The sequence below is a fragment of the Hermetia illucens genome, chromosome 4, assembly GCF_905115235.1.
Source record: "Hermetia illucens chromosome 4, iHerIll2.2.curated.20191125, whole genome shotgun sequence".
Lineage (NCBI taxonomy): Eukaryota > Metazoa > Arthropoda > Insecta > Diptera > Stratiomyidae > Hermetia > Hermetia illucens.
The window spans coordinates 24254154-24267307 of record NC_051852.1 but is presented as its reverse complement, the minus strand read 5'-3'; the positions used below and the strand labels follow the sequence as shown (position 1 = coordinate 24267307).

General features: G+C 41.3%; 1 protein-coding gene across 2 annotated transcripts in view; it reads right to left on the bottom strand.

The window, feature by feature from the left end:
- Window positions 1–13154, bottom strand: part of LOC119656146 (tyrosine-protein phosphatase non-receptor type 9) — a 213595-nt gene that overhangs the window by 189987 nt on the left and 10454 nt on the right. The window contains exon 2 of one of the 2 annotated variants that reach the window (XM_038062479.1): window positions 3515–3610. The exons of the other annotated variant lie outside the window; for it this stretch is intronic. Coding sequence (XP_037918407.1) covers window positions 3515–3610 — 96 coding nt within the window. The remainder of the gene's footprint in view (window positions 1–3514; window positions 3611–13154) is intronic. 2 annotated transcript variants of the gene reach the window in all.

The following is a 13154-nucleotide window of genomic DNA, read 5'->3' as shown; positions in this document are numbered from 1 at the left end:
ACATGAAACTCTGGGTCAACCGCAAATAATCAACCAAGGAATGAACTTTCGAAAAACCCTCAGGGGCAGGCGATACTCACGGATTGCACGCTACTAGATTAATACCTCTAGTTGGGTATCGTATCACTCGGCGTCTGTGACAACCTGACGCGTACATGAGAAAAGCCATATACTTAGATAAATATATTGAGATGATAATTTTGACTGACAAACTGAACCAACAAAGATCTAATTTCAAAATAGTACACCCAGCACTCACTGTCAAAATTGGATCACAAGGATTTACGTAGTCGAAAATCTCTTCGAAGGAACCAAACACTTACTGCCCATTAAGAATGCGGACAAGCTCCAAAATAACCACCATCCCAATATCTGCTTAGCCACGTGAACTGCCTAAAAATTTTCAGACCTTAATATGAAGATGACCGCTTGCCAGTCATTCGACAATCATTTGTTTGAGTGAGTGAATATTTTGGTGAAAATGAAGAAACCATTGGACCATTTTGAAAAAAAAAGCGAAACAGTGGACGGAAATCGACATCGGTGGATGTTGACCCATTATGTCAGTCCACAAATGCGTAAGAAATGTCTTGATGGTTACTGGTTTCAATAAAATGGTGCAGCATGCCACACTGGAAATCAAACAATTCAGTTTCTGCAACGAAATTTCCCTGGCCACCCAGATCTCCAGATTCGACCCCTCCGAACTTCTTTCTTCTGTTGTTTGTTTAAAAAACAAAGATAATATTCGTGACGCAATCATCGCTATATTACTCGAAATGCTCGAAAAAATAATGGAAAACGCAGCAAAAAGGTCATATTTTGGTTTGCCCAATAAAGGCGGCCACTTGATTAAAAATCCAGGAACTAGTCCAAATAAAAGACCATAAAAATACCTAATGTGTGGAAATAATTTTTTAAGGTTTTGTGTAAAACAAAACCTCATTAAGATCGATTCACTGTCTGTCTGTCACACGCATTTTTCTCCAAAACGGCTAAATCGATCCGAACGAAATTTGGTGGTCAGATGGGAACTATGAAATCCCGAGCGCGCAGCGAATGACATAAATTTAGGTGGAGTGTAAAAAGGGCTTTTTTTTTTCATCGGATGTAGCTTTCCGAAGCTGATATTAGTTTTGGGGTGAATTGCAAATTGCGCGAGTAAGAAATCAAAATGTACACACTTAAAGAGAGATAGGACTCATTTTCGGAAACTATCCAACTCAAAAATCCGAAAATAATGAGAGTGGGGGGCTTAGATGAAATCTAGGCCTCAGAATATGTCTCTTTTCGATATCTGTCAAATAATCTTACTAATAGTATATTACCAGCTTTTAGAAATTGACTGAAAACCCCCTTCCTCGGAGTACTAAATTTTGCGCCGGCATAGAGGACAGTATAGTGCATACGCACGCCAACTTTCATGGAAATCCAATCATTAGTGTCAAAGTTATTGCAGTTCAAACTTATCAATTTCGTATGAATTCACCGCATGCTGAGCCATACAAATAAGATGCCATGATCAACAAGAATAATTGACTTCGATGTTCAGACCAATTTTGCGTGTGATTTTGTGAGATGTGATCAAAACGTGGCATGCCAACGCAACGAATTCGCTTACATTACCGCAAGACACCGTTCATTGTCTCTTATAGTCGGCCAATACTCAGCACCATAGAGAACGGACGACATTGCGGTATATTTTAGATTTGAGACGTTCGTTGATACGTCGATCACAACGGACATCGGTTGCGGAACGCCACTTCATCCAGTTTGCGTTAATGCGTGAAGCAATTTCATTACTCAGTTCTCCATTGGCAAATAACAATTCGCTTTAATTCGCTCAATTTTGGACAAGTCACTGCCGTTGACAGAACTGAGAGATTTAAATATCTCGAGTCAATGCTATCAACCAATAGAGAACTGCGTTATGCTCTTCACCTAGGGAAACACAAAACCTATAGCTGAAACATCTAGCTTCCGGTTTCCCGACTTGTTTTAAGTTATTCGATGTTTTTACACCGACATAAAGGATTGCACACCCTGTACTTGGTCATTCATTACTTTATTTCCTGAATTTACTGGGACCCCGCATCCTAAGTTCATCTCAAAACCATAGGAGCATTATATTGGAAAATTTGGTGCAAATCCTACTATTATTAACAAAGTTATAATAAACCAAAATTGGCTTTTCTTCGCTAAAAGAAAAATGTCGGTCTCAAATTGACGCACTGCACATACACCATGAGCGATATACAAATGGAATCAACACACACCCAAATATTCTTACATAAAAAATCCACATGTACCACTTTACAATAGTGTTGAAACTTCTACAGTGATTTGATGTCGTCTTTAACGAAAAGCCTGCGCTTTTTTGTCGTGAGGGCACTTTCTTAAACTCACAAAAGCCAACGAGGAGCACAGGCTGAATAGTTTCAATAAATGGGGGCAAAACAACAGGCTTAAATGCTTGGAACTACGGCTCCTCCAGCTCGCCTACTTAGCCTAAAGTATTTTCGTGTCGTCAGAATGCCCAAATAGAGCTGAAAATAGTGAAATACAGTGAATGAGTTTCATAACAATTTCAAGAAACTTTCCAATGGTTCATTCTGAAATTTTGTGACAAAACTCATATCAACATTTGGTTTGTGTTTTTCCAATTAACAAATGCAAATACAGATTACAATTAAAGTGTGTCAACAATGCAAACATTTTCAACATTTTCGGACATTCCCCACCGTTCCAAAGTTCTAATTGCTCATTTCCATTTGTGTCTGGTTCCGAACCTAAAGTTAAAACAATATTCCTAGAAACGTCTACCTCAGCAGACAAACTGCAACTCGGATTTCCCCCAATGTTTCGAAAATATATCTTAATCAACGATAATAACTGAATGATATAATCATACAAATTCCGAAGATAAATTGTCCCAAGAAGTAATTCCGCATTTACGTCGCTTAATATGGATTTAGTAGGAAATCTTTTAATCGATTGTGTCTTAATTATCCGGTGATTCCACGAAATATGATTATCAACGTGCAATAGATTTGCGTAATCGTAGTGCAAGAAACATGGGAATGAGTGAACTGTGTGAAGGTCAATTTTAAAGTCAGATTGTTAATGGTTTGCCGGAGTAAAGATAACAGGGTTCTATCTCGATTTTTTCCTGGAAAATCAACGTCAAACGAGCTTGCCGTAAGATTATACCCCAAATGTTAGCTGATAGATCAAAAAATGCAAAAGAATAACAAGCAAAGCAAAAATAGTCTACGAAATTATATTTGAAACCTTCAGCTTGCAGGTTTCAAGATAACTTTCACGTAAAAAAAAACCTAAAGCGCTTGGAGCGACCAATCCGCCACGCTTCGTCAAATTTAATTAAAGTAATTTCGGTGAAATTTAGTTGTGATGGCAGACTGAAGACAGTCGTAAAATTCTTGGTATACTACTCTCGTGATTGGAATTAACTAGCGATAGGAAAATAGGCAACAATTAAAGTGACAATACTTACATCTCGGTTTCGAATTATTGAAGGCATACGTTCTTTATGTGAAGACCTAAAATTGGATTTTTCGGGTGTCGGATTGGATTCTTGAGCACGGGATTTCTGAAAATGGATATGAACCCGTGATGAGAATATTTTTAAAAGGTTTTATTCTACTTCGGAAGTTTTAATTGCTTTAACTTAAAAATTGAATAAAACAAGAGTTCAATCGCTCTGTGATGGCTGACAAAGGATATGATTCCATCCATTTTTTTGAATGAAAGGACTCATTTCAAGCCTCAAGAGGAAAGGAATTTCTGTCTTGCAAATAAATAGCATAAAACAACTGAAACTGAATGAAATTAAGGATTCAATTCACTCTACATTGACTGACAGATATAAGAATCCAACTTTAATCATTTGTAACACCCACAATATCTCTATCAACTCTCATTTGTCACATAATATGTCGCTTGTAAATTGCACCTGAACAGACAAGACTAACTAAAAGATAAAAATTGCAAACATTTCTGCTTCGCTTTTAGTGAGTCAACTACTATACAATCACTAGCTACCTTCCCTATTCATAAGAACAATGACTTCCCTCTCCATTGCTTTCGGAATTCTACAGATACTTTCGAAAACGTTCAAAATAACAACAATGATGTTCTATCATGCAAAAGCCTGTATCTAGACGTCAATCCAGAATCTCTTTTGAGAGCAAAGTGTCTTCAGGGAAAGTAGGAAAACATGCTCAATCAGTTTTGCCGTTCACCATCAAAGGACGAGTAAAGTGCATTGACGATGAGACAACCCACGAAAAATGGTATGTGGCATGTGTATGACACTTGCACTGAGTACTGTCCTTAATCACTATCGAGCATGAGATGAATGCATTATGAAGGACTTTTTATTGCGAGAGGATTTAAAAATTGTCGCAAGATACAAAGGATACCTGGAAAATATCACTGGTGCATTTCGTTGAACTGAATATTTTACAGGGTTGAATTCTATCAGAAATGCTTGGTGAGTTCAGTATTGTATCTCGGAAAGGACCTCAATCGATATAATTAATTATCCCTGAATATATTGGTTAATATAAGCATTGAGCTATCGCAATTCGCAATAAAGTTTTGAGGGAAATAGATCGTACCACTAAATCTTAAAAATCACCTTAGACTAAACAATGATGGCTGAGAGGTAGAGAATGATCAGAAGATCCAACCGAATTCTCAGTATCATTCCAAATGACATCCAACGTGAGATACGAATGCACGACTCTGATGGACAGATTCGCATGTCCTACCAACTAAGGGCTTGGGATACCCTTTTGACTATTTCCAATGATTATTTCAGATACGCTTCTTTGTGCAATACAAAATGGCACTCAACTTCTTCTTTTTCATTAGCCTTTGTTCCGTTTACAAACAGGGTCGGCTCGGTTGATCGGTTGCGCCATTTTATTCTATTAAAGGCCTGATCTGGATGCAACCGCGAGATTTTCAAATCCCCATCCAGTGTATCAAGCCACTGTTCTTTCGGCTTTTGGTCGCTTACCATCGACTTCGATGTTCAGATCAATCTTGGCAAGTGAAATCTTGTTAGCGCGAATTACGTTTCCATACCATCGAAGACGTCTCACTCACCATTGTTCGATCGGTGCAACCCCATATTGATTGCGGATATCGTCATTTCGGATGTGATCAAAGCGTATCATGCCACTAGTCCAAGAGAACATCTTCGTCTCTATTACCGCAAAACGCCATTCATTGTCTTTTATAGTCGGTCGACATTCAGAACCACAGAGGACGACAGAGCCTTTAGATTTGAGACGTTCGTTAATACGTCGATCTCTAAGACATTCAGGTTGCGCTAATTCGTTGGCTGATTATTATTATTCTGTTAAGGGAAACTCGCACCGCATCCTTAAAGAACTATTGTCTCCCTTTTATTGGTTATAGTGTACCTATTGATCATAGTATCCCAAGCAGGCTTATAACCGTCAAGAACTTTAGTATGTTCCCTACTTCCAGATCTTTCAGCTTTGCATCTGATATTAAGTGTTCTGCCAGATGCCTCGACCTACTTTGCACAAGTGCCGGACACTGTCCCAGGACGTGTATAGAGGTTTCGTCATACTCCTCACAAAACCTGCAGGCAATGTCCATAGATATCCCTAGCTTCTCTAGGTGATAGTTCAGCTGACAATGACAAGTGAGAATTCCATCCCTGGTAGGCCCGCCCAGTATAGTTCCCTCAACCGTTCCTCTTCATTCCTTAGAGTCATAACCATGAAACCGTTTTCGATTCCACAGAAGGGTTCTGACCCATGTAAAGGCGTCCCTGCTCCCTTCTTGGCTAGTTCGTCTGCTACACCTCGTTGTCTTCCAACCCAGCATGGCCTGGAACCCATCCAGACCTTGGACTTTCTTGGGCGAGCCGAGTGTATTCAGTATCTCAAGGCATTCCCACACCAGTTTAGAGTTCACCTGGTTGGACCTAAGCTATCTTCTGCCCCCTGTAGTGCCTTTGCAGATTAAAGGGGACACATTTGTCTATGGCGTATATTCCCGCCTGGAATATACTAGTGTACCTGCCCATTGGCTCAAAGTACATTTTCCTTGGACCAATGACACCGGCACCCGCTCTCTCTGCTATGAGGAATCCGTCAGTGTACCAAGTAATCAGTTGCTGGTTTAAGCCGTATGTCGCAGCAGCCACGCTCTCCCAGTTTGTCTTGTTACTCCAACGTATTTCAAACTTCTGATCGAAGTGAAACCTCGTTGTCATGTTATCCCTTGGTTTCAGCGTTGGCATTAACCCGAAATATTTAAATCGCTCAGTTCTGAGCAGGTCACTGAGATCTGAAAAGAATAGGCCCCACAAATATAAAAGCAGAACCCACAACAAATCATAAATCATGCTCTACCGGCTGAGCTAGTTGGATTGATAATTACGGCCCAGAATGGTCCTTTCATTATCATCAACGGCCCAACAACCGGTATCGGGTCTAGACCTGCCTTAATAAGGAACTCCAGACATCCCGGTTTTCCACCGAGGTCCACCAATTCGAGATCCCTAAAAGCTCTCTGGCGTCCTGACCTACGCCATCGCTCCATCTTAGGCAAGGTCTGCCTCGTCAGCTTTTTCTACCATAGATATTATCCTTATAGACTTTCCGGGCTGGATCATCCTCATTCATACTGATTAAATGACCCGCCAACCGTAATCTATTGAGCCTGTGTGCCAAAAAAAGGGGAAGAGAGAAGGAAACACTACGATTGCAAAAAACTGTTTCAATTGTGGGAATAAGGACTACCTAAGCAGAGGTTGTCCAGATAAGGAAAAGGGGAAAAGATATTTGGGATCTCGAGGATTACGTCATATCGCGATCAAATGTACGTAAAAAACATTATGAAACCAGTGAAAGCAATAAACTGAGAATTATATTAGACAGCAGAAGGAAACGGATAGACGAAGAGATGACAGAGGAAATAGGGATATAACAAGGGCGGAAAGAATAGAAATCGCAAAAGAACGATAGGTGGTGAGAAAAAAGGAAGCCATAACGAAAAGAAAGGAAGATGCAAAATGTCATTAAAAGAAAGGAATAGGCAGAATGCAGGGACGAATCAATGCGAATACGGACGCACCAAGCCATCAACAAAGCAGGAAAACCCATTTGAGAAGTTTCAAAACCGCAGAAGCAGAGCATTTGATAGTTTGCAACGTGAAACCGTCATCCCAGAAATTTCAAAGTAATACGGGAGAAGCGAACAGATAGAATATGGCAATTTGCAATAAGGGAAGTTAAAAAATAGTATGACAAAGCTGAGCGAAATTGCATAAGGGTATCATTCAAGGCATTGCAAATCCGCAAGGAGTCATTTTTCGAGAACTGATGAATCCGGCTAGTGTTAATTTATTGGTCTTGCAAATATCGATATTTCGGGGACCAATTGTTCCCCTCACCAGTGCTAACAAATCTGCCGAGCAGACAGCAGAAGGGAACAAGTGGTTTCCGAAATATCGGCATTTGGAAGACCAATAAATTAACACTAGCGAATAGGAAAAACAAGTTTTTATTATTTCAATTAATGAAATGTCCACCCAATAGCTCCAAGGCATCAAGTAGTGATTTCCCACTTGAAACCTTACTAGGTTCTGGAAAATTGAAATGAAGTGTGCGATCTACCATCTCCAACTTCTTCTCACCTACTTTCTTACCAGAAGCATCTGCTACCCCTAAAATTAAATATATTCCGAAGAGTGGAACCACTACAGTAAGCACTTGCAGTTGACGCGTTTTGATTGAAAAGTAAAATGTGTGGATGTACCTTTCTTGGCTAGAATTTATTAAAACAAAGACGTTCTTCCGGGAACCACTTATTTCCTTCCTTAATGTTTAGGAGGAAATAAATAGCTGCTAGTCCGGAGGCACTCCCTCCTCCCAACGAGGAGGAGTCAGAATTCCGCTTGAAGATTGTGTATCTCCAGTCTTTTGAGATTATCGAATCGGTAATCACCAAGGACAAAATTGGCTGGATTATTAATAGCTTCCTCGCATATAAATCTCCGAACCCAGACGGCATAATGCCAGTCATACACCAGAAACGGCAAGAAAGGGCTGTGTTGGACATTGAAGAGATTTATCAGAACCGTTTTTTCGTTCAGACATATACCCTTAGAGATGTGGCTTCCATCCGGAAAGCGAGCAGTTGCGACCATGAGTCCCGGATAATTTGTCTTTTCGTGTTGAAGATCCTAGAGCGCATTCTGGACATCCAATTAAGGATAATCGTGAAGAGGTCATTCTTCTCTTTTAGCACGCATACCTCAAAGGCAAATCCACAGGAACCGCTCTTCAGAGGTAGTAACATACCTTAGCTGCCTCCTTGGAAATAGAGGGAATATCAAGGCCATCAAAGATGATCTAATCCGAATAGGATTGGAGGGGTGCCTTCCGCAATAGAGGTTGAAATTATGGAGAGCGTATTGAGAAAGGTTTGCTTGTAGGAACAGAGGTGAAGCTATTCACCACCAAGACGAATGTACTCGAGTTTCATTTTACGTGGCAAATGGATAAAGACTAGCACTTTCCTTGAATGGCAAATTCCTGGCTGAATCTTAAGTTAAGTTGGAAACCAAGAATAGAACTAATAGTTAAGAAGGCCTATACAGCCTTCTACCTCCGCAAGAGGACCTTCCTAAGGAAATTGAGTCTCCGACCGAGGATGATTTTTTAGATGTACATAGCCGTAGTTCGTCCCATGCCAACGTACGGTTCTACCGTGGTGGTCGGCGGTGAGCAAAAAATACAATACAATAGAACCGAGTTTAATTGGATTCAAAGAACAGCACGCGCCGTTACCACTGGGGCTCAGAAGTTCTGCCCGACGGATGCCGTCAATGTACTCCTAGACCCCCTCTCCCTAAATTTAAATATTAAATACTGTAAATCGTGAACAGCTGTCCGACGCCGTGCGTCCGGATGTTGTACAACGAATTCCTACGACCATTGTAATGTCCTGGATGATATACCTTGAGAACTTTTAGTAATCCCAATGTCCTATGCCACACGCAATGGGAGTTTCAAGAGGAATTTTGTTGCTGGCTTTCCAACCAGGGCAGGGTAGAAGACCGGCCACATGTGACCAAATAAGCGGAGGTACTAGAGGCCTGTCGACGGCTAGGGCATGATTCGAGTCCATAGCGCAACAGACATTCTGCGGTCATTAGCACTTTGTATTCATTCCGGCTGGTGGGGCAATGCAGGGACGTGTTGAACAGTCTGGGAGGTACATTCCTTTGTTTCCGATCACCGAAATGACAGGACAGGCTCTCGGATTGGCCAGGAGAGATTTCGCGCTTGACAGTCCCTTGGTGGACGCAATTTGCGTATCGCTGGCAGGTGTGAAGAGCAGAATCTCCTCGTACTATTTGCCGCTGACTCACTACAGATGGCGAAGGCTCACCACCGGCGCTAAGTCAAGGAGAATCTGGTTGAAAATAATAAGGCCCGATTGTCAGAACTTTCGAGCTAGAAGAGCTCAATCGCATATATTAGTCAACAGGGGACAATGCGGCTAGATTCGGCATACCTTATAATTCGCATTTTCGAAATTGCGGAGAAAAGGGAGAAACGCTCAGGCAGAGTCCAGCCAGAGCGCGGTACGGACACTATGTAAAACTGAACACCACAACGCTAATGGGCTGTTCGGAGCGATCACTGATATCTATCCATCTATTCGGCCGCCAGGACAAGCTTAAAAATGTTCGTTGTCAGTGTTATCACGATCAAGATTCTTTACACCCTGAAGAAGTATCAATTCATGCCAAATACCCTAACCAAAGAAAGGTTTCAATGTAACACGAATGAGAAAAGATATCAATGATTCCTTGATAGATTGTCAAATTCGATTGTTATGATAAATGATTTTGCCTTGTCTATTTCACATTAGTAAGCCCCAGCAAGATGTACTCATATAGAAAATGCTATGATGTGCAGTGCAATTAGCACCCCATACGACCAAATAAACCTCATATTTAAAGAGCTTGGGGTTGACAATAAGAACCAAGTCCTTATTGATTTTTTCATTATTTCTGCCAATACGTATTTTTTATGTTTGATAAGAAAGTCGGAAGACCGGAAGCTGGATGCTTCAGATATGAAAGGCTTTGTGTATTTATTTTATAAAAACATCTGAGCGAGCATTTGTCCCATTGTGATGTAGCACGTAATATATGCAAAGATTATTTGAGAATACACACTTTCGCCTGATACTGACATTCAAAGCCTTTAATTTGCGACAACTTTGGCCTAATCTAAATTCATTAGTAATAGTGCGATTTCCACCAAACTTGGTAGAATCATGCTCTATGTTGTAGCCTTAATTCGTGCGACAGACAGTAGATCGATTTCAATAATGTTTTGTTAGACACAAAACCTTAAAAAACAGGATAACAATTATCGAATAATGACTTGAAAATCTCCTCTTTACAATTCATTGATTACAATTTCATAGCTCATAGCTAATTTCCCAACACCTCGAACTACAAATCAAATTAACTAATAAACGCAACCAAACATCTCTCACACCCAAAGGTTAATAATCTCATTAATTCCCAACAAATTCTTCATACCACACTCGTTTGTTGACATTCAATTTGAATTTTTTTCTAGCTCTACATATACACGCGCAGAAACAAAAAAAAATTGCTCAATTTACTTGAGCAAGTTCCATGAGCTACATAGACAGAATGTCTGCTGTGCCTTTGAGTGACTCACTCAATTCCAATTAATGAATGGGCGTGCGATTAAATGGATGTAACTGAACCACCCAAACAGAACGGAAGTGAGGACTCAAATAGTAAATGGAGAAATGTTATTAAACTGGCAATGAGACAAGCGAAGCATAGTTGTGAGTGATCCATGTCCTTGGTCGGAGATGTATTGGGTTTTTTTCTGGTGAAATTCACCAAATCATGTTCCCTTTTTTATGTGAAATTTATTGCATTATGGGAGCTGGATCCGATGTGTGTTTACATATGTTGTTAGTACGAACCCAGCCTTGGCACTAATCCTCTGATTCAGATCGAATCTGGTGTGGTGTTGAGTTTGGCAATTGAGCAAAGGTCGTTTAAGAGCTAAATCCTCGACAACTCCGTCCTTACTTGAACAACGAACCGTATCAGGTTGGAAATGAAGTACTTGCGGTTTTTTGCAGACGTTTTTGACATGATTATGAGCCTATTTAAAAGGGGAATCAAACTATTGCCTGCGATCTTTAACGGGTCGCCACGATACGGGGAGTGGAATGAGTAGTTCTCACCCTCTAACCGGCACCTTAGGTAATAACGTTGAGAAAACCTCTCGGTGAAGAGCGAACCGCTTACAATCGGGATACATTAGAAGTCCTAGGAGCCGTCGACAGCTCTCTGCCAACATTGATGGGGTGATGTGAACTTAGCTCTACCAAGATGGTAGTTGCGTGGTTTATCGGGAGCCAGCCCCTTCAAGACCCTAGTCAGGTAGTGTGCATTGAAGCGGTATTAGTAGATCGCGTTGCTCCGAACGAGTCCCGAATCAGCTAAGCGTAGGTCAGGCCTCAGGGAACTGGGATAGGGGCTTTCTTCCCCAGGGTACACATCATGAAAATGCGTCGCTCACCGCGGCACCTAGCGAAAAAGGAAAAGCAGGCTGAAACACCTGATGATACCGGAACGACAAAATAAAAAAGAATCCTTGCAAAGTAACGCGGCTGTCGATAAGGGGGCGGCAACTCCAGTATCCGGCAGTGCTCCTGTTCCGCAAAAAAAAAAACCAGTTAAAGTCGCTAGACCTGAGCAGGTAGATTCGGTTGAATTAAGTCCCAGAACAACTAACAAGAGTACGTTTTGCGAAGCTCTCGTTTCTAGTCTAGGGCCTATGTGCTCTCTACAAATCCGAGATCTTGACTATTTCACATAAATGATCGAAGTGGAAGAGGTCATAAAACGAGAATGTCCAGAGGCAACCGATTGCGCTGAAAGGTATTACTTCTCGCCGAGCAACATGCGAGGAACTCCTTCGCAGCCTGAAAATAAAAACAGATAACCCCCACCAAGTATTACAAGTGTCTAAACTATGGACACTCGTCCCCAACTTGTCACGGAGCCGACAGGAGGACAGCGCCAGCGCCATAGATGCGATCAGGTAGGCTGCCAAAGGAAGATCTAGAAAAAAAACTAGAATTGAGTTCTCTGCAAGGATCGTGTAATGTCTGATGAAAGCGTTGTACACACTGCTGATTTTGGGCGGTGTTCAGTCTTCAGGGTGGAACTAGGAAGCGCTCAGGTGCGACTAACATGATCCACATCCTACATGATAATCAGCGAGCAATACCGAGACAAGAACCCAGATTCATAGCATCTCGACCCGTACCATACCCGTACCGTTGCCATCTGGGTTAACGTCTGTCCGCTATATGCGTGACACGGGTTGGATTCGAGAACTTGTATGAACATAAGTCATTACAAATGGCGCCCAACGTGCGACCCTGAGATTAACAGCCTATGCTCAACTAAATGAAAAAAAAAATTAAAGTTCTTTCAACAGAAATTTGAGGACACTACCCTCCCGAAACCATCCCCAAATCTACCGCAAAACTCATAGATGCCGAAAAACCATCCTAATTTCGAAATTTTATTACAATATATGCACAGGAAAACTCCGGTCCACAGTGCTTATCAATGCAGAAACACAAATCGAGTAGTTACCCCCACAGAATAAGAGAATAAATAAGCAAAACACAAAAAGGGAAACTCGAGAATTCAATCTACTTTGTCTGGAATCCGTGAACGAGATGAGAATGCTCCATTGGGGATGGCCGAACCCAGCACCTAGCTGCGATCTCCGGTATCCAACCAAATGCCACATGCTCATCCTTTCCTTCCTCCTAAAGAGAGAAAATGAAAACGAAATCACGATTTTAAGTCGAAAAATTGACCAGAGACGAAGTATTGGGAACAGCCCGACTAACACAGTTGATAGAGCATGACACTCTTAATCTCAGGGTCGTGGCTTCATGCCCCACATTGGGCACTATTTGTAATCTTCTTCCTCTTTTTCTTCAGCTTTTGTCTCGTTCACAGCGGGGCCAGTTCGTCGGGATGGGCCAACGTTTCG